This window comes from Thunnus thynnus, chromosome 12, assembly GCF_963924715.1.
Source record: "Thunnus thynnus chromosome 12, fThuThy2.1, whole genome shotgun sequence".
NCBI lineage: Eukaryota > Metazoa > Chordata > Actinopteri > Scombriformes > Scombridae > Thunnus > Thunnus thynnus.
Genome location: NC_089528.1, coordinates 19,737,518 through 19,761,797, shown reverse-complemented (window position 1 = coordinate 19,761,797; position 24,280 = coordinate 19,737,518). Strand labels below are relative to the sequence as shown.

At 38.6% G+C, this 24,280-nt stretch overlaps 1 protein-coding gene across 1 annotated transcript in view; it reads left to right on the top strand.

The window, feature by feature from the left end:
* egfra (epidermal growth factor receptor a (erythroblastic leukemia viral (v-erb-b) oncogene homolog, avian)) overlaps positions 1–21,608 on the top strand; it is a 40,930-nt gene extending 19,322 nt beyond the window's left edge. Inside the window, exons 2-28 of the mRNA XM_067606192.1 lie at positions 1,760–1,911; positions 2,829–3,015; positions 3,204–3,335; positions 3,443–3,511; positions 3,893–4,011; positions 4,368–4,509; positions 5,094–5,210; positions 6,095–6,221; positions 6,343–6,416; positions 6,504–6,591; positions 6,722–6,921; positions 7,087–7,219; positions 7,666–7,756; positions 8,328–8,485; positions 10,201–10,239; positions 10,381–10,525; positions 10,762–10,884; positions 11,930–12,028; positions 13,289–13,474; positions 13,839–13,994; positions 15,323–15,398; positions 16,240–16,386; positions 16,600–16,697; positions 16,807–16,974; positions 19,493–19,540; positions 19,636–19,729; positions 20,810–21,608. Of these exons, the coding sequence (XP_067462293.1) occupies positions 1,760–1,911; positions 2,829–3,015; positions 3,204–3,335; positions 3,443–3,511; positions 3,893–4,011; positions 4,368–4,509; positions 5,094–5,210; positions 6,095–6,221; positions 6,343–6,416; positions 6,504–6,591; positions 6,722–6,921; positions 7,087–7,219; positions 7,666–7,756; positions 8,328–8,485; positions 10,201–10,239; positions 10,381–10,525; positions 10,762–10,884; positions 11,930–12,028; positions 13,289–13,474; positions 13,839–13,994; positions 15,323–15,398; positions 16,240–16,386; positions 16,600–16,697; positions 16,807–16,974; positions 19,493–19,540; positions 19,636–19,729; positions 20,810–21,153 (3,512 nt within the window). The 3' untranslated portion in view covers positions 21,154–21,608. The remainder of the gene's footprint in view (positions 1–1,759; positions 1,912–2,828; positions 3,016–3,203; positions 3,336–3,442; positions 3,512–3,892; positions 4,012–4,367; positions 4,510–5,093; positions 5,211–6,094; positions 6,222–6,342; positions 6,417–6,503; positions 6,592–6,721; positions 6,922–7,086; positions 7,220–7,665; positions 7,757–8,327; positions 8,486–10,200; positions 10,240–10,380; positions 10,526–10,761; positions 10,885–11,929; positions 12,029–13,288; positions 13,475–13,838; positions 13,995–15,322; positions 15,399–16,239; positions 16,387–16,599; positions 16,698–16,806; positions 16,975–19,492; positions 19,541–19,635; positions 19,730–20,809) is intronic.
* The last annotated feature ends 2,672 nt before the right edge of the window (positions 21,609–24,280 follow it).

Sequence of the window (24,280 nt, the reverse complement as noted above, 5' to 3'; positions counted from 1 at the left end):
CAGCTGATATACATAGTTGTACTGTATATGGTGTAACAACAAACCAATTAACCATAATCAGTATCCCTGTTAGCAAACTGTCATTTGGGATGTCCAGATCAGGTTGATTAATATTCAGACCCGCAGTCATGACAACCTTTTTGTTTATTACAGTTTGGTTTCTCAGTCTGAGTAATAATAAGAGGGCTAATTACATCTCACATGGCTCCTCTAATTAAAACAGTCAGCTTGCTTTTGCTAGTCTGCCTCTGTTGCCTGGGCGTGAGACTGGTGGACTGCAGGGTTCATGTCAGGGAGATCCCTCAGGGACAAACTAATGAGGAGGAAGAAGAGGGAGGGTGGGTGACAGCTGTTTGCTCCTAATTCTCACTGATTCGGTGCCTCTCGCTGTTGGTTTGTGTGAACTCAAAATAACAACATGAGTAAAACACACTGCAGAGGAGGAAGTTCACAAAATGTTGGCTCCTTATACTAGTCTGACTGAGATGAAATATGAGATTTTGTCTTTTTCCTTTTATGTGAGGAATTTTAAAATGCCAAACTGCAACTGAGTGAACTGTTATGTACAGAGTTGTGAGGTGTGTGTAAGAATCTGGAGCACATGTTTTGGCTTTCTTTGCAGTCAAGAGCAGACAAGTTGTGGAATGTGACCCAAGAGAGATTACACCAACGCCAGCGTTTCTAATAAACAGGAGGAGGAATCTTTTGTTTTTTAGAACATATTTCACACATTGAACCCTCACCCATAAGATCCAGACTTGAAACAAAAAAAATCTATTATATTATTATAATGTATATGTGCAGAGTGTTTGTATGTGTGTGTGTGTGTGTGTGTGTGTGTGTGTGTGTGTGTGTGTGCATGTGCGTGTTGGAGGGGTGTCACAGTGTTCAACACAGTTGACTCTTTCTACCAGTACCAGTCAGAACCTGTCTGACCAGCTCGGGGGTGACTGAACACGCAACAGAGGAAGACAAACTGTCTTTTAAGACACGCAATCTTCCTTTCAAGACTACATTCATTAAGAAAAAGCCTCTTGTGCCTTCTGTTCTTCAGTAATACTACCTTCCTTAACACTTTATTGCATAACGCTAGATAGGCTACATTATCAGCCCACTATTATAGTCCTGTGAATGTCTTTGTTGTTTTTGGAACTGAAAACTCAAGAAAGTGCACAGATCTGCATTTGATTTAAGCCTCCATTTGTTGTTTAGTCATGTCAAGAACTTGCCCTAAAATCTGATGCTTAAACTAGGCTAAAGTTATTGAGACCGTTAATTATAATAAGATTTAAAGATCTCAAGTTCCCTCAAGAAATACACTTACAAATCTCATGGAATCTGTGACACACCAAATCTTTTCTCTGAAATGACACAACAGCCTGGAACTGCTGGTCGCGGTGGTTGTTTTAACTAGCCTTCCTAGCAGTGGAAAGATCCAGGCCTTTGCCAGTATAAATACAGCCAGCTCACTTTGACTCATGAGCGTGAACTCACTCTGTCGTGGAGATTGGATTCCTATTGTAGATGCATCCCAGATTGGTTATTTTTACATAAAAGCTGGCCAAGTTATGACTGCGTCGACTGAATTCACAAACAGAGACATAGAAAGTCATAAATTGAGCCAGTGTGTTACATAAGCTGACTGATAGCACCGTTGGCGCTGGACAAAGGCAATTGCAGATGATTTACAACTTTGTCTCAAGTAACATCCAAATGAGTCTGAAAAATTCTCAATTTTTTTCTCTGTCTTTCCTTGCAGTATGTCAAGGCATCACCAACCGTTTAAACCTTCTTGGTTCCAAAGAGGACCACTACCTGAACATGGTGAAGACCTATAGCAACTGCACTGTGGTCCTGGAGAATCTAGAGGTCACCTATATGGAAGAGCACCGCGACCTGTCCTTCCTCAGGGTAAAGACTGCACTCTATTAGCGGTGGAGGCTAAACATGCACATGACATATGGGAAAAAGTCTCTTTTATCATTTTTTGTTGTCTTCTTGGTGGTCTGAAGCAATTTTGCCAGACAATCTGTTCTGGATCTTCCCAGGCTTTTCACTGTTCTTATCACTTCAGCACAGATAAGTAAAATCAGTGGAGAATGAGCCCGTATTGACGCATGATACAGAGTGTTTATAACGTTCCGGTTGAACCCCAGCTGTAACGACCAGGTGGTGAACACTGGGCAGATGTGATTACGGATCACACACACTCACAAGCCAGCAAGCACACACAAACACAGAATAGCATACAGTCAGCACATATCATGCAGTAATTCTAAGAGCGTTTCCACTGAGGACGGGGGCGACATGTGCTCCTCCTCAAATCCAACATCCGATTTTTGCCCCACTCACTATTACAGTTTCAATTTGATTTTACTCAATAAAACCTCCCTAATCGAACTGTCATATTTCAATTGTTACCATGCGCTCACTACAATAAGCTTTGGGAGTGGTAACAAGAACAAGAAAATTGTCTTAGGTTGAATCTAAATTTTTATTTACAGGCAACAGTGTGTATTTATATGTTCTCTGAAAAGGTTGCTAGAACTGTATACCAATCAAAGTCAGTAAAGGACAGTGATCTTTTTAGCAACAATGCAGTGATGTCTATCAGTGAAACAAAATGTTATTTTAAATAGGGTTAGTCCATTACTAATACAGTAATTTACAACCAATGTCACCATATTGCATGAAAAAAACAATAAATGTACTGTATATAAATGCAGGAAATAGAATTCTATTCATTGCCAATTCATTTAGTCAGCTCAAGCACATCTGCTTCTTCAGTCATCATCACACCAGATTTTTTTTCATGTTTTTTCTCACAGTCAATTGAAGAAGTGGGAGGCTATGTCCTGATTGCCCTCAACACAGCTTCCAGGATTCCTCTGGAAAACCTGCGCATCATTCGCGGTCATTCCCTCTACGAGGGAGGGTTTGCCCTCGCTGTGCTTGCTAATAGTGACAAAGCCACAGGTCAAGGCACCAGTCAGCTTCTCCTGACCAGCCTCACAGGTCAGTGCGCCTCTCCATGTTCACGTTTTCTGTGACAGGATTTCTCACAAAGTCTACTAATAAAACTCAGCTTTTATTTTTTTAATGGCAGCACAGTATTTTAATAAAAATGTAAATATTAAAATTGGTTTGTTTTAAAATGGATTGTGTATATTTATGTGAATTCACGTAGAAGTTTTCCATTACAGAAATTCTTAAAGGAGGTGTGAAGTTTGGAACCAACCAGCTATGCAATGTGGAGACAATACAGTGGTATGATATTGTTAACATTGAAAACAAACCCAACATGGAGCTCCCTGTGGCCAGCAACAATCCACTTTGTAAGTAACACATTTTACAGCAGACGACTGAAAGTAATTCATTATATCTGCTTATTCCAGGGGTTTTATAAAACATTTTCCCTGTTTCTTGTGATCTGCTTTTATAGGTAAAAAGTGTGACTCAAGCTGCTTCAATGGCTCATGCTGGGCACCTGGTCCTCAAAACTGTCAGACTTGTAAGCTTTGATCTGTGATCTAACTTCATAATGTGAAAACAAAAATTCAAGTACATACTGTATGCTGTATTAAAGCTGAAATCTGTAATGCTTTTTAGTTAATATATCATTGATTGTGCACTGTATACTGTATATATTATATACACTAAAAATATATCTTTGCTGTCTAACTTCATCACTTCAGGAAAACATTTATATTTGCATTACTTGGTCGATTATTAACATTTTCACTATATACCAACAGCAAAGTGAAACAACTTGGCAAACACACTCCAATGTATTTGCCATAATTTGAACATAGACAATGTTATAGTTTACAGCTTTAATAAAATCCACTTGGTACTTGTCCTTCCACTAAATTTGTCTTGTTCTTATCTCCAGTAACAAAGCTGAACTGTGCACAGCAGTGCTCTAAGAGATGCAAAGGACCTTCACCCAGTGACTGCTGTAATGAACATTGTGCCGCAGGCTGCACAGGACCCAGGCCCACCGACTGTCTGGTGAGAGAAAGACACACCTTCATATGAGGGACAGGAATAATGATGATGAAGAAGGACACTGAATGTTTCTCTGTTAAATCTGTGTGAGAAGCCTCTAAGAAATCAAAGCTCTCACTCAGCAGCATTTGTTTTTCACGATTAGAAGTATTGTTATTGGTTTCCATACCAATGAGACATATAAATGCTGATTAAATCTTGCATTTGGCAGTGCCTTGGGTATCAGCTTCTGTTATCCCTCTGTCTCTGTGCAAGTCTGAGGATTAAGCTGAGGCTGTGATAGAGGAATGCAGTGTTATCATTAGTGTGAGGCTCTGTTATGGTCCCAGTATACTGGATGACTGTTGTTTGTGCTGCAGGCCTGTCGGGACTTCCAGGATGACGGGGTGTGTAAGGACTCCTGCCCGGGCCTCATGCGCTACGACCCCAACCTGCACCAGCTGGTACCCAACCCACATGGAAAGTACAACTTTGGGGCCACCTGTGTCAAGAGCTGCCCACGTAAGAATGACTATAAACAGAGAAACTAATCCTCCTTTTTTTTCTTTTAGTAGCCAGAGTTTTGCTTTCACACTGCTTCTAGATATTTATATTTTACTCCCACATGTCAAAAGCATGCACTGTAGTTGTTGTCTTGACAGTCAAGATAAATTAAATAAATCTGGCAGGCCTCACTTGCCAATATGAAACACATGAAGCATGAATATGAGCTTTTTCACATTGCAGTATGCTGAACAAATGCCCAGGTTGTCCTTCAGGGTTGTTAGACATTCAGTGGTTACAGTTTGTCTCAGTTTAGTTATAAACTGTATAAACATGAAAAGAAAATGATTGAGTTTCAGGGCGTGTTAATGCAACAACTGCTCTTTCTCAGTTTAACTTACACAGTTCATGTCCCAGTATTACTGCATGACCCACAGTATTGCTCTGTACTTAAAAGTTATTGTTGCTGAAAAGTAAAATTAGATTGTTTTTATTGTCTTTTTGGCTTTGTGTGCCCAAATGCTTTGTAATAATTAGCCTGTAAATGTTCAATATTAAATGATTATAAAGTAAGCATCTTGTATTTTTTGCAATCATCCTAGATAACTATGTGGTGACTGATCATGGAGCCTGTGTGCGGACGTGCAGTGGTAACACATACGAGGTGGACGAGGGAGGAATCAGGAAGTGCGCTAAATGTGATGGACTGTGCCCCAAAGGTATGGTAAAGCTATTACTGTGCAACCAGGCGACATCCTTCTGACTCATACAGCGAGTTTGCAGTGGTGGAATGTCACTAAGTACATATACATACTGCACTTTTTATGCCATTATATTAATTTGACAGGTACTATAGAGTATACTGAAAGGATCTATGTGAAACAACATAAGCATAGAGGTTCATTCTTACTGTGATAAAAACACTAAATTCAAAAGTTTACCGACTAAGATATTCTTGAAACTTTCAGCCGTATGTGAACTAACCCCCTAACCACAACTTGTCATTTTTACACTTTGGTTTTTACACGGATTAAACAAACTTTAAGATATAACGTGTTTATTTGTGAGCTATAAAGGTGCAGGTATACAGATTTTGTCAACTTTTGTACTGACCCAAGCAAGCACTTTCCTCTCTGCTAGCTGTAGCTTCATCATTAGCATACAGACATGAAAGTGGTAGTAATCTTTTCTCTTGGCAAGAAAGCAACTTTCTTTCTTTACCAGATCTGTATACATACAAACCTTATCATCAGTTTATAAAATGTAATTAATAGATGTAACTACGTAAGATAATTAGCTCCACCTCAGCCAACTGCAACAATAAAATGCTGCTTACATGTTAGTGCATCAGTAAGCCAAAGGGGACATACTGTCTATATGACAAGTTCTGTTACATTTAAAGCACATTTTGCTGATATTGATTAGTACTCTTACTGTTATTGTGTTGTTGTTTCTAAGGGGTTTGAATACTTCCTCTATCACAGTTTGATTTCTCTAGAATGCCCTGCTCAGTTTGGTTTAGGTTTGTTCCCCAAATTAGAATAAGGCCAAGAGCTTTTAAAATTATTCCTATACCGATATTTGTTTTCTTAATTGTAAACAGTGTGTAATGGACTTGGATCGGGAGAGCTGATTCACACCCTGTCGATCAATGCCACCAACATTGCATCCTTTAAAAACTGCACGAAACTCAATGGTCACATTGCTATCATCCAAACATCATTTAAAGGGTAAGTCAAGGACATTAACAGCATTACAGCCTTCATGCCCATCTCTATCAACTATATTTGCAATAGGTTACTGAGCACCTTTACTCATAGCAGATAATATGTACATTCTTGTTATTTTTAGGGATTCATACACCAACACACCAGAGATGGACCCTTCCCAGCTTGATGTGTTTAAGACAGTTAAAGAAATTACCGGTAAGACTGTGTAAGACGTGAGTAATGCATGACACACTAAATGCACACTGAAGCATCTCACCATTAACAAAACATTTGTTGCTTTAGGGTACTTGTGGATTCAAACGTGGCCAGAGAACATGACCTCACTCAGTCCTTTTGAAAATCTGGAGATCATTCGAGGACGAACTAAACGGTATGTTCCATGTAAAGACCCCCCCGTAGATTCACAACCACTGGATCACAAGTTGAGTGTTATTCAAGGCTGTCATAAAATCTTTCCTTTTTTTCTTCTTCTCTTCCTGTTCCATCTATTCCCTTGATAGCGGAAGCCGCAGTATGGTTGTGACTCAGCTCGGTATCAACTACCTTGGCCTTCGCTCCCTCAAAGAGATCAGCGATGGAGATGTGGTCATTATTAAGAATGATAACCTCTGCTATACCAACAAAAACCACTGGACGCGGCTCTTCAAATCAAAAAGCCAAAGTATCACTATAGACGAAATCGCTGATGCTTCCACATGTGGTAAATAGATTTAGCTCCCCATGCCAAATGCAGTCAGACCCTTTTGTTGTTTTTCAACTTCTGATTACACAATGCACAAGCCGGATTTAATTAATGATTTCTAATTTCAAAATTGGATAATTATGCGGGAAAGATCTTTCCTTGAGATTGTATGTTTGTTTTCAGCTCTGAGGAACAACACTTGTGACAGGAAGTGTACCACAATCGGCTGCTGGGGCCCTGGCCCGGACATGTGTTTCGCCTGTCGTGACTACAGCCGTGATGGGAGCTGTGTTGACTCCTGCAACATCCTGGAGGGGTAAGGGAGGAATCTTGGGTTTTTTGCCTTTTTAAGCTCTGAAATGCAATGTTCCTTATTTTGGACAAACAAACAGTCTCAATATCAGATCTGTTTGCTTTGTAGATAACTCCTTCACAGTCTATTTTCATACAATGAGCATTTCCAGACCATGATATTAGATGAGGTTGGGGATTTGTTTTTGAAGCAATGCTAAGACCAAATACGATCCAAGGTATTTTGAAGTTAAACCTCCAGTAGATATAAGACAAACACTGTAGCTGAAATGGCACATTCACTCACATCTGTTTATCTTTGCAGATCTCTGTCAAACATTGAATCTCAACGTGCTTACAATTTAACTTCTGCCCTCGAAAAAGGGATCAAGAATTTCACTTTACTTGTAACTGTTTGAAATGAGGTGTGTCAGTGGTGAGAGTCTGTCAGCTTTGTTGTTGTTTTTGCAGAGAGCCGCGGGAGGCAGTCATGAATAAAACCTGCATGGAATGTCACCCAGAGTGTCAACGCATGAATGGGACAGCAACCTGCAGTGCTCCTGTACGTGCCACCAACAACTAAACTATAATTATAAAATTAAGAATTACGCAGTGTTATGCAGCATGGAATCTGCTGCAGAAGTGTTAGCGCTACCAATTTCTCCATCAACAGCAGCCACAGAAGACCACTGTAGCGCAGCCTCAAGACATGTTTCGTTTTGAATAAGAGGTGTGGCTGTGTGATCTAGTTGGCTCACTGTCTTCTTTTATACGCTCATAATCCCATCTTTGATTGAAAACAGCAAGTTCAGGCACAATTTTTGGTGTACTTAAATGTAACTCTGGGAAATATATGGTATCGGAAATAGAAGTAGACAGGCTGAGAAATAGGCAAATATAGAGAAAATATTAAATTACAGCACTTGATTGCAAAAAGTGTCTCAGATTACTGATTTATTTTGGCCTAAACTAAAAGCACCTGACTGTGGGTTTTCATTGCCAAATATTTCCATCTCTATAAGGAAGATGGATGCGGCTTGCTCTGAGAAATTATTACTATGAGTGCAGTTTACATAATATTTACTACTACTCTCAACAGAGTTGTAAACATAATGAGTCTCTTTTTTTTTTAGGGTTCTGGAAACTGTACCAAGTGTGCCAACTTCAGAGATGGACTGTTCTGTGTGTCTCGCTGTCCTCAAGGCGTGCCAGGGGAGGACGACACGCTTGTGTGGAAATACGCAGATGAGATGAAAGTGTGCCAGCTATGCCACAAAAACTGCACTCAAGGGTAAAAGCATTGTTCAGCTGACCTGAGAACTGGCAGTACATTTCAACTGTATAGCAAACATTTGTTTGTCGTAATGTTGATGCAGAAATGTATTCCAAGCCTGAAGGCTGTTTTATTGTTGGCTCGGATTAGAGAGTGAGGTTGGCTTTCAATAAGAGGCAATTCGTTCTCAGATTAATGATGAAATTGGACAATTTAGGAGAGATGTTGCAGACCATACTTGGGCTTTTGAATTTTTGCCTATTCACTACAGCTCAGATACGCTTTATAGTACTTCTTCTGACTGTGTTGTATTTTCATTAAATGTCATTGGTGTGCTTAAAGACAATATTAAGCTATGCAGATTGATTTTATAAGTTTATAAGCAATAAGGGCTAGTGTGATACAATTTGTATTGGTGTAGTTATAATCTCATGAACCATATTTAATCACAATGTATGTATAGAGGCATGGTAGAAGAATCATAATCATACACTGGAGAAATTTGAGTGTGTTTGTATTAAAAGGTCACTTTGCTTGGGTCTGCATTAAAGTCTTCACCTTTTAAAAAAAAATACTCTCTGGAGGAGATCAAGAAATAAGGGTATAAAATGACTAGAATAATTTATAAAAAAAAATAAAAGGCCAGAAGACAACTTGGCAATAATGGTGTAAAATGATTCCCAATACTTATATAAAAATTGGATATAATCAGGTAGAATTGAATATACCAGTACATATCCTCAAACAGCTCAAAACCTGTTTTGAAGAGTTTTGACCAACAACGAGTGACAGAGATAAAAGTAACAGAATAATTGGTCAAAAATTAGGGAGGGTGGATGATAGGTGTGACCTATGCCGACCCAAGGGAATAAAAACTACGCCCCGAAGGAAAAACCTTTGGAGCGATTTGGTTCGTTGTAAAAGTGCTGATTGCTCCCCTTTTTTGCCGGCATTAAAGAACACTTTGCTGCTTGGACCTCTGATTTTTATTTTCAAAAGAGTTTTTTTGCTCTGGTACATTTTTCTGCAACAATTTGATACAACCTTTCCAAAGCATACAGTATTCTAGAAAATTTCTGAATGCTTATTTTGTACCTTTGCTGTTGGTTTCCATTCATTTCAGTATTCAGCAGTAATAAGTCAGCCTTGCAGTATAGAACAAAACAATAATAACTCTGACAGAAATGAAAGCAGACCTAATATTCTCCATGATGGACTATCAACATTCAGCCATGGTGGTATACTGATGAGTGTGGAAGGAAGTGGTTCAGGGATACTAGAATGTCCTTTTAACCACTACAATCTGTCTGGTGCTATTTTTTCTGACAAAAACTAGGATTTGCATTTCCACAAATTATGTATTTTTCACTAGTTTGGTATGTTATGGCTACATTGGACTAAATGGAAATAAACAGACCCCAGTTGACCCCAGTGATTGATGCATCCATTTGAGGCATTTACTATTGTAGACTTGTAGGAAATTGCTAAGAACTTGGATGCTTTCACTTGTAGAAATCAGCTTCTCATCTATTTTGCGCACACATGATTGAACTGTTGTTCGTGAAGTCAGATATTTTGTGAAACATGAAAGTGTGGTTTTTCGTGAACACTGATTGCAAAGCATTTTTCCCTCATCATTCAGCTTTATAGGAAATCCATGGACTTATGATGGCTCTGTGAATTTGCAGTGATGGTATAGTTACATCAGATTCTTTGCACTGGTTTGTTTACAGGTGCATTGGGCATGGTCTTGAAGGCTGCCAGAGAAAAAGGTGAGTAAATAACACTGGTTGTTGATGTTGCCTTGGCCTAAGATAGAGTCATTCTAATTTCATCTCTTTGGGTTGATTTAATTCACAAATGTGCTCTGTTTTCTAACTGTATTCTCAAATCAGCTCTCTCCTGTCTTTCAGCCCTTCTGGTCTCTCCATGATTGCGGCCGGTGTAGTTGGTGGTCTGCTGGCTGTTCTTGTTGCAGGCCTGTCTGTCTTTGTGTTGCTACGCCGACGCCACATCAAGAGGAAGAGGACCATGCGCAGACTTCTCCAAGAGAGAGAGGTAAGATGAGGAAACTGTGTCACCATGTGTGTAGGGAGACATCAAGATGTAAGGATTAACTTACAGAGATACCGGTCTGCTGTATGCTCAGATAACAATTTTTGGTTTTCTTGTCTCCTTCTGTATTTGGTAGTTTTGTTATAATTTGTAGTATTGATCTGCTACATTGCATTGTAAAAGAATCACTAGTGCTGTTTGGGAAGAAGAATTTGAAACAGTCAATCCTTTTTTTCCAGTTGGTTGAACCTCTGACTCCAAGCGGAGAGGCACCAAATCAGGCTCTGCTGCGAATCCTGAAGGAACCTGAATTCAAGAAAATCAAAGTGCTAGGATCAGGGGCTTTTGGTACAGTTTACAAGGTAATAAATAACACGCCTCAGGTTTTTGCCTTAAATGCCTTGTTGTCAAACTTTCTCTCCAGTGCTGAGCTTTACTGAAGCTGCAGTACTGCATGTGCCAAGTCTTTTTAACTAACACCCGTCAGTTTTTTCGCTCATCTACATCTGTTGTCAATTTTTCAATTAAAAGACACATTTCTAACTTGCCAGATCATGCATCATTGACTCCACTCTCAGTTTCAGTGCTCTCAATGTGTGTACTTGCATTAATCACATTGTGTGGACATCTGCGTACACACTGACATTATGGGGACTCGCCTCCCTTCCTCTACCCTTCTGGTAAGGTTTAGTCAGCGGTGGAAGAAAAGTATTTAGATCTTTTACTAAAGTAAAAGTAGCAATACCACACTATAAAATTACTTCATTACAAGTGAAAGTCCTGCATTCATAATTTTACTTAAGTAGAAAATAGCAGAAGCAAAATGTCCTTAAAGTATTAAAAGTAGAAGTACTCATCAGGTGTGGATTATTATTTGCACTGATGTATTAAGGTGTAAGCAGCATTTTAAAGTTTTAGCTAATTGAGTTGGAGCCAATTTTAACTACTTTATTCAATGTTGAATTGTATAACAGTACAGTAAATCATTTTCTATAAACTCATCATATATTTTGCATCTAAAAAGTAAGAAAAAAGTAAAATATCTCCCCCTGAAATGTGGTGGAGTGGAATTATAAAGTAGTACTCAAGTAAAGCACAAGTATCTCAAAATTGTACTTGACTAAATCTAATTAATTACATTCCCCCTCTGGGTTTAGGGACTATGGAGAGGTCAATGAGGATCCTCACAAATATAGAATAGAATACAGTAGAATGTTATTTGGGGTGGGCTGCACTCATGCAGTACATGAATGTCAACATTTTTATAGTATCACAAATGTTACCGTGATACTGTAACATTTGTGTGTACGTGCATGTGTTCAAGCACTAATGTTTGCAGTATTTTACCTCACTTGATGATTCAGGTGTAATTAAAGCCTATGAAACCACGTATTTGTGTCCATTTAGGGCCTGTGGGTTCCAGAGGGAGAGGATGTGAAGATCCCAGTAGCCATCAAGGTTTTGAGAGAGGCCACATCACCAAAAGCAAACAAAGAAATCTTGGACGTAAGTTCGCTGATTTATGTGGTACTTTTTTGGACTTAAAGCTTACAGTAATACTGTGTCAGAAGTAAAACAGCTATTCATTTGAAATGTTACTTCTCAAGTAAAGTATGTGTTGCGGGTGTGAAAGGACTATGGCTGTACAGCAAAATATTAAAGTTAGAAAATTTATACACACATTTTATTATATTATATTTATTTTGACTTGATTTAAAAGGCTCAGATGAACCTAATCGTGTTGCACAAAGTGAGTGACAATTATTGCCCGCCAGATGTCAATTTAGCTGTAATGTATCCTGTAATTTGCAGCGCATGCAAATTTATTTCAAACTAATGACTTCTTATTTTCTTTGTAATGGAGAATGTGTCATGTTTCTACATGGTGACCCTCTCATGGGGCTGTAGGAAATAGGATTAATTCATTGGAGGGCCGTGTGTAGGCGTTGGTGTGTAATCCAAGGCTGAGGTGTTCTGGAAAGGAATGCAGCCTGTAGCCACACTGAGAAAGCAGCTTGTTAAAACTGCATTATGCAAACAGCTGAATGTGCATCTTAGATCCTGTGATTTTGTGGTTGTGTTGCTCAGTCACTGTTCATGTGGAAGTTGTGGTGGACACGAACATCCTCTGAACTTCATGGCTTAAGGACAGAGGCTCTATTTTGAAGGAAAAAAACTAAACCGAATGCGCTTTGAAACCCCATTCTCATCAGACTGTCAGAATTACACCTAGAATTTGAGTGTTTAATCACTGAACAATGAAATAGGATTGTAGAAAATATCTTGGATACAATTAATGTACTGTACACATGATAGGAAACATGCTAAATAAAGCTCATTTTGAAGTGTTTACATGGTTCTCCTCACTGGAAACCTGTTGTTGGTGGCCAGTCAATGGGGATTATCCCCTTGTTTTTTTTCTTTTAAGTCGCTTTTCTATTATGATGATGGAGAGTTTCCAAGCCACAAAAAATGGGTACGTCTGCTGCCAATAAACTTATCGTCCAACTGTAGATATCTGTGCGAATGTTATGTTTTTCAAGCTACAGTATCTGCCATGCCATAATAAATGTTTACTTCTACCAATATTTGTTCCTTAGAAGATGGCATAAAAACTGTGAGATGCTTTTTTGTCGTTGCACCTCCCTTACACTGGATAATAGGGTTGGTTTTTGCTGTTTGTATGACCTGACTGCCCCAAAAACATTAATTAACATAAAATGACAAAAAAACCCACATTTCTTTATCACTACATTCTCTCTCCAGGAGGCTTATGTGATGGCCAGCGTTGAACATCCCCATGTGTGTCGCCTGCTGGGCATCTGCCTGACCTCCACAGTGCAGCTCGTCACCCAGCTGATGCCCTACGGCTGCCTGCTGGACTACGTCAAAGAGAACAAGGACAATATCGGCTCCCAGTACCTGCTCAACTGGTGTGTGCAGATAGCAAAGGTAAGAGAGAAAGCTCATGAAGGCATCGGGTTACGTTAGTAATAAAGATATATAGTAGTGTCTTTTTTATCAACATTAGCTGTGATAATAAAATACCTGTGTGGGTTTTCAGTCACTGCTAGAAAGAAAAGTACACACAGGCTTTAACCGCTATGAAACACTGTTGAATGATGTGACTAATCATTTGATGATGACAAGTCTTTCATGACACTATTCAGCATTTTTAGATCTTTTATCATGTCTGATCAAGCAAAGTTGCCATGTTTTGACACAGTTTAATCCAGCTGCAGTAAATTAGATAGCTACTGAAATAAAGTACTGCTCTTATGTAACAACCTGTATTTCATCTTTTGTTTGACAAAAGGGTATGAACTACCTGGAGGAGCGCCACCTGGTACACCGTGACTTGGCAGCCAGGAACGTCCTGGTGAAGACTCCTCAACATGTCAAGATCACAGACTTTGGTCTGGCCAAGCTCCTTAACGCAGATGAAAAGGAGTATCATGCAGATGGAGGAAAGGTTGGTTGGAGGTTAATATAGACTCCTGTCTTAAGTGTTTAAAGTGTAAAGCATTCCTCTCTCCATGTTTAATGTTTTAGGCCTTCTTGTACATTCACATTCTGCTGTGGGTTTGCTGGTTAAAAAGTTTAAAAGTCACCTCACACCAAAATTCATTTTTTAGTTTTATCATCATAGATTGATGTTGCATCCAGTCACAATACAACCTAAATTAAAAAAACACATCTAAACATTATTTGTGTTTTTCCAGCCTCTTATAATTGAAAAAAATGGGTGCTGGTTTGACAGATGACTTCCTGAAAGATTTTATTTTTGCATTTGTAGTTTTGTTCTAGATTACATCTTATGTAAGTAATGTGGTATAAAAATAGTCCCTGTCAGAGAACTTAGTTCTAAGAGAAATGATGAATAAGTTCCTTCTCTCATCAGCGTTTCTTGTGAGCACTATTTTTACTTGCAGAAAAATGTGTTTGTGAGAAACTACAGGCTGACCTACACACTCCTCTCTGTAGTAACCATTAGTATAATATCCTCCATAATATATTGAATGTTTGTTAATTTCAGCAAAGCACCAAGTGATAACATGTCCTGGAAATAACTATTAACTGATAACTATTATTTACTGAGTTTTCTTCATATTATATTATTGGAACTTCGTGACATTTTGAGTTTTTTTTACCAAACTAATGATACTGAATGATAATCAAGACATACTGTTCATTTGTAGTCCAGAGATTTATATTGTATTTTATAGCCCGCCCACACCAGTGAGACAGATGTTGACACCGTCCAGTTGTTCCAGTACATCTGGACAAAACAGACAAAAACATCTGCTACAGCTGAGATTTCCTCCATTCACTATAGTTGCTACACTTAAACATGCTGTCAATTAAATATTACAGGACATTTGCGGCTTACAGTAAGTACAGTAAGCCTTGTCTGATGACATCAAACTGCTTCTCATACACTGTAAACATAATTAAGTCTACAAATAGCTTAGAGTTTACATTTCTAAACATGAAATCAGTTTTAAAAATTAGCATTTTTAATTCAATTCTGATCTAATAGGTGACAGTACAGTTACATTACATATGTAGTAGAGACATTCATGAAATTAAATTCATAATCCGTTGCTACATTGAGTAAAGAAGCCAAATGTGACAAGATGTTAAGTTATAATTAATAAGCTATCACTCAATAAATAAATGTATATCTTCGGTGCCTGTGGTGCTCAGAGGAAAATAATTTTGTGGGTTTTTTTAACATTTTTTACTGTGCTAAATACAAAATTACTACAATGTTTTACTTTTTAAACTTTCATTTCACAGGTACCAATAAAATGGATGGCTCTTGAATCTATCCTGAACAGGACGTATACACACCAGAGTGATGTATGGAGTTATGGTAAGTCTTGTGCTTCCTGTTGTGAATGCATGTTGTATGCATAACCCATTAACACATGAATCCTGCATGCAGTGTCCCAGATTGCGCTTGAATCCTTGTGTAACTTCAGATATGTAAAACAGCTGGGTTTCTTTACTCCTGTGAGTATTGGTGACAGTCTCACTGGAGAAATATGTGTTCATTGCTAAATAAAGTGTTTTAACAGCAAGTGAGGCAGAGAGAAGACAGTCGTTTTCAGATAGGATGTTGTTTTTGGATGTAATAGGGATGTAGTTGTCAAAATGTAAAAGCACAAAATGAGAACATCTTGCTTGCATCTGCGATTTTTAGGACACAGGTACAGTAGCACACACCTACACAGCTGCAGTCTCAGATGGACAATATAACGTCAGAAGAGCTTGTTGCCTCAACCCACATAAACAGTTCTTCCAGCTCGGAAACACATATGCACAGATGCCAGCACACACACACACACGCATACACACACATACACATAGAAACTAAACAGCTTTCTTGAGCGGGCTAGCTTCCAAATCTTTTTTTCCCGGGGGTTTGATCATGCCTTCCGCTCAGTATGGCAAAACTATCAGCAGACCCTGGCAGAAGTGACAGGCTTCCTTTCCTCCTTTTCCCTTTTTCTCTTCCTCCAACACAGAGATGCATCCTGCTAACTCCCACTCCTGCAGGCACAGCCAATTTGTCAACATAGCTATTTTGATACTGTGTGATATTTGCTAAGCTTACATCCTGTCACTCTCATTTCCTCCCTTTTATGGGGAGGAAAACAAAGTTAATGACAGCTCACTGGACTGATATTTACCAACTGTCTTCCTCTCTGTAGGTGTTACAGTTTGGGAACTGATGACATTCGGGACCAAACCGTATGATGGGATTCCAGCCAGTGATATTGCTGGCGTGCTGGAGAAAGGCGAGCGTCTGCCTCAACCACCAATCTGTACCATCGATGTCTATATGATCATGGTGAAATGTAAGCTTGATGGAATGCTGGTTTTATAACGTAATCATTATCGTCACAATCTGTGTTTCTAAACATTGAATTTATTGTTTTGGCTGCTGCAGCTAATTTCTAATAATTTCCCCAGAGATAATGGTTAAGTCCCTTTATCTTTTTTTTTTTTTTGAGATTAATGTTGTAAAGTCCGTCTATCTTATGATGACATCTGCTGATGTGTCTGCACAGGTTGGATGATTGATGCAGACAGCCGACCTCGTTTCCGGGAATTAATAGCCGAGTTTACAAAAATGGCTCGAGATCCTTCTCGTTATCTTGTCATTCAGGTACCACAAATTCTGACTAAATTCCTTAAATCTGCAGTTTATTTAATGATAATTTGTAATGACCTATTTGATCCGCAAAGCTGACCAGGCTATTTCTATTTCTATTCAGGGTGATGACCGCATGCACTTGCCAAGTCCCACGGACACTAAATTCTACCGCAGCCTGATCAGCGGGGAGGACATGGAGGACGCTGTCGATGCAGATGAATACCTGGTGCCACAACATGGCTTCTTCAGCAGCCCGAGCACTTCTCACACCCCGCTGATGCACTCCACGGTAAGCTCGTTTATATAAACAACACATGTGATCAAAAGTTTTGGATTGGCTGTCTGTCCATCATGGTTACATTTGTGATTCTGCAGCTAAGATTTTGGCAAACCAAAATTTAAAATTAAATCAAATTGTATATCACCACTGGTGATATTTGGAAAACTTGGAGATTGGTGATTTATCTATTTGTTGTGATCTGGCATTTCAAATATTTAACCATGAAGAATGTCTTAATTAAAAGACAACATTTCTTACTTCAGAAAGCATAACTGTGATACGAGTGATCTGATACTGTTGAAAGTTGAATTAAAGATGTGTAAGATTTAATTACTACAAGCAAACAATGATATCATCAAACTTAAAGGACCAGTGTGTAAGGTTTAGTGGCATCTAGCGGTAAGGTTGCCGATTGCAACCAACTTAATACCACTCCCTTCCAAGTGTGTAGGGGAACCTATGGTGGCCGTGAAACTTGCAAAAAACATGAAAGGCCCTCCATAGAGCCAGTGTTTGGTTTGTCTGTTCTGGGCTACTGTAGAAACATGGCGGTGCAATATGGCGGGCTCTGTGGAAGAGGATGTGCTCCCTATGTAGATATAAAGGGCTCATTCTAAGGTAATGAAAACACTACAATTATTATTTTCAGGTGATTATACAGAAATTGAAATATAATTATGAGTATTTTATTCCATTTCTGCCAAGTCCGTTCCGCTGGGCGCCACAAATTTCTACACACTGCACCTTTAACACAGCTGGCCTCTGAGAATGCTGGAAGACCAACCAAGTAAATTCTAAAAAAAAGAGAGAGAGTTAAATAACTAAAATAAATCTTAAGAAAACCAGGGTATGAGATGTTAGCGCAGAGGGTAAAATATCGACTATAAAAATTAGGAATACACTACAGTATGTATAACAATACTTTTATATCAACAAAAGGTTCATCCCTCCCCAAAGTTTTGGAAACACTAAGCTACAGTTACACTTAAACTGTACCAGCTGTTGACCTGACCCCCCACATTTATTTCTAATCTTGAAAAGATTTTAAGGAAATCTAAAACCCAAAACCAAAATATTGCCACAATGTTAAATGCCATGACCCTTTGCTACTTTACTTAACAGCCAGTATGGAGTCAATCAGTACATGTACAGTAATGAGACACAGGTACCTCTACTACAGACGTACACACCAGACCCACTATGGTCACTGTAAAACTTCCCTATCCAAACAAGTGAAAGAGGAGTACAAGCTGATTTCCCAAAAAAAGCAGAATTAATTGATTAAGAAATTGCACCACACACACCAGCAGTGCACACTTTACCAACATGAAGTCAACTGTTTGAAAATATAATTGGGCTATTCTAACCGTGATTTGGGAAATGGGATTTCTGCATAAATCATTACCCTGTGAGTCAGAATGGAATAAACACAGAGTCATTTTTCAGGTTGTTAAAAACAATTAACTTTAACTTCAAGCAGCAGAAGCAGAACAGTAACTTGAATCAAAGTGTCCAGTCATACCTGGCTTGAACCCTCCTTACCCCATTTGCCCTCATTCTGTTTAATGGTCACCAATGGAACTGTTTCTCCTCTTTTTTATCCCTGCCCACTCGGCCTCATCATCATCCCCTCTCCCACGTTTCCTCCCAGGTGCCCTTTGATTGATGAGAACTTTTCTACCTCAGGTTCAGTGAAAGTCATGCGTAGGTCTGGCTCTTCTACCTGGGATCTGTGCCGGCCACTGACAGCCTGTTTAGCTCATATGAGCTTTCAAGTTTGATTACCTTTGCAGACAACCATGCAAACTTTCAAATCTTTGTCCAATAAAAGCTCAGAGTCAGCCTGTTTTTGTAATATCATCGTTGGGGCATGGCCCAGTATGGGTCAAGAAATTTTTTTACAGATGGCCGCTCTTTCAGCGTGTTTAATTTCCTTTTCTTGTTGAAAGTAATTGCATTGCCACAGCTGTCACTCTGTTCTCTTTATTCGCTCGGTTTCCCTGGTTTAACACCATTCACAGCCCTTTGACTGTGAGAGTCTGACAGACACAACAAAGCCTGTCAGATTGCTTGAATGAATATGAATCTGCTTGGTGGACGTTTATTTCGATCCTTATCAGCTTGTACTGAGATGACAGCTATGGCTCTTCGGGTACCATAAAAACACATTACTATCACCATTCAAAAGGAACTTATTACCCCTTGAGATGTTTTGAAATAAATCACGATGGCTAAAAGAAATAAACACACTTTGTCTTTCAATCAAAGACAACCAAAGTGGAAGATAATAATAATAATAAAATTAAGGATTTGCCTAAATCCAAAATAGAGCACAGCAGTCCAACTTTCTGGCATACACTGCACTGAAACAGCTTGTTTGACTGTATATTAAACCTTTCCTTACTTACAGTGTCTACATTATCCAAATGGTTTATCCAAATGTGTTACAGCTCTATAAGACACTATTTCCTACATAGCATCTGCTGTGGAGATATTAACAAAAGTTTACTATCTATCTACTTTGCAGAGCCTCAACAGTAGCATTGGAACCTGTCACGGCAGAAATGGCTTATTGGTAAGAAAACAATCCTAATCCTTTCATAAACAAGATGAAGAAATTGGTTTCATTGAGAGTGCAACAGCCCTAAAAGTCTCTGTTCTTTCTTACAGAATGGATTCCCGAGCCGAGATGGAAGCATGGTTCTCCGGTATATTCCTGACCCCACGGACAAACATTTAGAAGACGCCTTCCAGCCAGCTCCAGGCAAGTGTGCGTTAGTTGCTCTGCTGTTTTTCTGTCATCCAAGTTAATCTCAGCAGAGCTCTGCCTTGGTCCCTATGTTTGATTCAATGAGGAAGAGGGACATCTAGTGGGCAAGAAGCATATTGCTATTTCACTTTTTACAGTACAATAAGTGCACAAATCTTTAATCCAGGTTGCTTTAATAGGGGATCTAAATATAAGATTTTTAAAGACCAAACAGGTGTTTTTTCTTTTTTTTCTTTTTTTTTCTTCATAATCAATCATAGCTCATAAATGCAATGCTTTCTGACGGCAAACTGCTTCCTTGAATGCACCACGAGGAAAGAGTTTTCAGAACACTCCCTCCTCACAGCTACATTGCCATGTGACAATAATCAAGCTTTGTTTTGAAATTAAAGCAAATTAAATTAAATTAAATTAAATCCTTGATGGGCTGGTTGTCTAAGGCACGTTTCAAGTCTGTTTGCTGATTCTCATCACCTGCTGCCATTAAAGTGGCACTCCACTGATTCAATAGTCCACTTCCAGAAAGTGGGGAGAGACAGATTAAAAGATTAAAAATCTTATAAAAGATTGGTCAAAGTCAATGTGGCAGAGGCTGAGATAGCTTGAATTAAATATCCTATTATGGATCCACATTTGCCAGATCCTACATTTCCTATAATGCATCTTGATAGCATCACTTTGTTAAATCCACCCTACCAGGTAAATGTCCACTTCTTTCAAACTCGATGTCCCTAATTTATAAGGTTTACGTTTTGTCAAGACTTTTAATTCTCCACAGCAGGGCCAAGATATCTCCAATAGCATCATCTCAGTTATTTTCCTAGAAATTCAGAAATCTCCTCTGTGACCTTTATGTGTAAAATTGGTGGAGTAGCCCTTTAACTGCCTAGAGGGTTGGAATTCAATCACCAGACTTGGGGATCTGAGAATGATCAGCATTGCAATGGTATTATTTGTAGCTAAAGATCTAAAACATGAAAAACCACCATTATAAATGAGCTAGTAGTTTGTGTTTTAGCAGTGTATACACTAAACTATCCAGTGTCCTTGCTAATGTAACTGTCTTTCTCACAGACTACATGAACCAGAATGGAGTCTCAGACATGATGAATCCCATATACCAGCACCCCGGTCCGCCTCGTACCATCCTTCCCACCATCTCCTCAGACGACACGGAGACTGAGTACCTGAACTGCTTTAAGAACGAGGCCAATGGACCCGAGTACCTCAACGAGGTCCCATCCCCCGCCACCCTCCCGCTCACCTCCAACGGCACGGTCCACAGCATTCAGAAATACCAGCCCCAGAATAGCATAGACAACCCTGATTACCAACAGGATTTCACTCCCACCTTCAAGACCCACACAAATGGACACGTCCCAGCAGCAGAGAACACAGAGTATCTGGGCCCAGACTGAGGATTTGTTTTATTGACTTGGATCGACAAACAGACAATAAATAAGAGACTGTTTCCTGTTCCGTTAAAAAAAGGACATTGATGTCTTGGCTGGGACAGCATAGCTAAGTGGTACCATCAATTATCATATATGTTCATTTCCCATCAAAAGGAGTCAGGTGCAGCTTTCCGTGTTGCTCGCATGCAGTCATACTTGTCACACAACACTCGTCTCATTCCAAAGAGTACTTTCTTTACAACCAAACTACAGATGATTTCATGAAAGCTGGACAAAAGCTGACTTTTACAAAATGACTCAGTTGACTTGAGAGTTGCTGGACACGTTGTAACCCCTGCCAGAAAGTGAAAATCTTCTCCTGAAAATATCTCTAAATGTTGTGCACAAAATGCTGCGATCCAAATGTGTCAGTGGAGGAATGCTATTAAAAGGACACAAAAGCTCTACTGCAAAAAAAAGAAACTGGCAGCTCAACCCAAACACAACTTAAGGTACATGTGTTGTAGAATCACACAATCAAGACACAATTTGTAAACTGTATTGATAAGTTGGATATGAAAGGGTTGGACAGCTATGATGTGGTGCACCCACCTGACGCTGATGTGAAGCCTACAGAGCATTTGTCCTGTGGTGAAGTCAAGAAGTTAAAAGGGGAGTTCTCGACAGCCTGATGACACTCTTCCTGAAGGATGAGTCGATGAGGAAACAAGATGCGATGTCTAGAATGTATAGCCAGTTTGAAGGGGAATACTGGCGAATTGCATTGTTTGAATAGGTTACCTTTATGCTCTAAGACAATTCAGATTTGTTGCTGTCTCTTAGATTGGAAGAAGAGAGTAGAGTTTCCTGTATCCCCCTGTGTGTCACATTAACTATATTAATATGTGGACGATGTAATGGTAAATATGGCAAATGTGATTGTGGTCATATTCACACTGCTGTTTTTTTGTAGTTGAAAACCTGCAGCACTCTTGTAGCCTGGAGTTCATTTTTTGTACCCACAAAGATAGTTAAACTCTGAGGTCTATAACAGAATGGCACATTAGTCTGTACCCAGGAAGCTCTTTTACTTTTACTCTTTTACTCTTAACTTCCCACAAATGGTATCTTCTGACTGCACTAAGAGCTTATCAAGTTTTTACTGAGAAGCACATTGACTTGACCGCAAAAACAAAAGATGGGTTTATAACCACCACTTCCAAACACGTTCCAATAGATGTTTCACTATTTTTATGTTTTATCACTTTTTTTTTTTTTTAAAGGTCTTCTTGAACTGTCTTAGCCCATGTGAGTAACTTGTTTGAATTTTTAAATAAAAGTAGTATTTCCCGGTAAACATTATGTGTTTTAGAGACTATTTGAATGACTCTATATCACATCTTTCTGATGTGTGTGGTCTAATATATCTATGCTTGTCTATTTTTTTAAACAAAAGTGTAGACTGTTGTTTGACACAGGGGGTTGACACCTATGAATCTGCTCCTAGCTTTAAAGTCTTGTAGTATTGCAAGAGTATTAACTTTGCAAATATTATTCCTAGTTTTAAAGGAATATACTATTGTAGCAACCTGTAAGCCTACTTTTGCAGATTTTACACAGGTACATGTACAGATAGTAGTGATTTATGCTGTAATATACCCCAAAATAGATAGTCATCTATAATTTATACTATCAGTACTTGGTTTTGCCACATCATACGTGAATATGCACTTATTCCTGGATTGTGATTCTTTCATTCAAAAGTGAATATGAATAAATCTTTTTTTTTCTATGGAAATAAATCTTGTGTGGTTTTTTTTTGTTGTTTTCCCAACATTTCCACAGCTTTGGTAAGTAAAGGGCCATTTACAGGAGGGACACAAAGCCCCTGTTCTCTTAAAACGAGGATGATTCACTCATCCACTCAGTCTTTTATCTGGGTGCCTGCAGCGCTTCAAGTTAAATTTGATGAAGTGCCTTCAATGGATGAGCAGCTGAATGAGAGCTGCATCCACCCTAATGCTTTACTGTTTCACTAAAACTGATTGAAATCCACATATATCTGTTTGGTGAGTGACTGAGATAAAAGAGGCTTGATTAAGCATCAGGGGACAAAATCATTTCAATGTATATGTTCAATGTAAAGTGCATAGAATAAATCAATTACGTTTTATCTTAATAGATCAAAGGCAGGTCTAGATTTACAGCAGATACTCCTTAATCTGCCTTTATAGTTCTGAATATACTGTTAAAGAGAGTCTGAGGGGTCTTATGTCCTAACTAAGGATCCTTTTCAGTAGAGGGAAATTGAGTCATTAAATCAAATAAATAGACCAGGACAAGATATGGCGCTGTCTGCTGTGTTTGGGACAGAAAAATTGTTGAAACCTAAATGTTTACCTCAGGTCCATGAAATTATCGTAAAAAGTCCAATTATAATGAGCAAATGACACTAAAATTCGGAACAGTTTAAGTGATGAAGTTAAGTGGTTAAGATGGTTAAATGTAGGTGTAAGGTTAGAAATGGGTATGTTAATTCACTGATCAAAAACTGTTAATCTAGTAGGTTATGGTTAAAATAGGGATTTTTGTAGTTGAGGATTTGGGTAAGTTTAGCTACTATACAGTTAAGGTTACATTTTTTTTATATTAAAGTATTAGGTTAAAGATAAAGTTTGGCTGCAAGTTTAAAAGCACAACATTTGAGTTACATATTTATAACTATAGATTTAAAACACATGAAAACTTGGTTTCAAATATTATGTATTTCTATATAAAATTCAATATTTGTGACTAAATAAAGTTAGAAAAACCCCACATGTAATTATTATCTAATGAAGGTTTAACACAAAGAACTGACAGTTAAATATTCAAACACTGAGCTAATCTGCTTCATCGGGACTGTTTTGGTGTGGTTTGATCTGATTTGATTGACAGTTTCCAAAGAAAAAAGTAACATATCATTATCAATAACAGAGACCGGGCAGATGTCTTTGAATGAAAACATCAAAAAAGAGCACACATTAATTGTTAACAGCCTACTTGTTTGTTCAGTTTACTGTTAGATTTCAAAAATGAGTAATAAAAATAGTGCTTATCTAGACTGGTGGATGGTCTTATTTCCCAGTATTATTATTAAACTAGTTACATA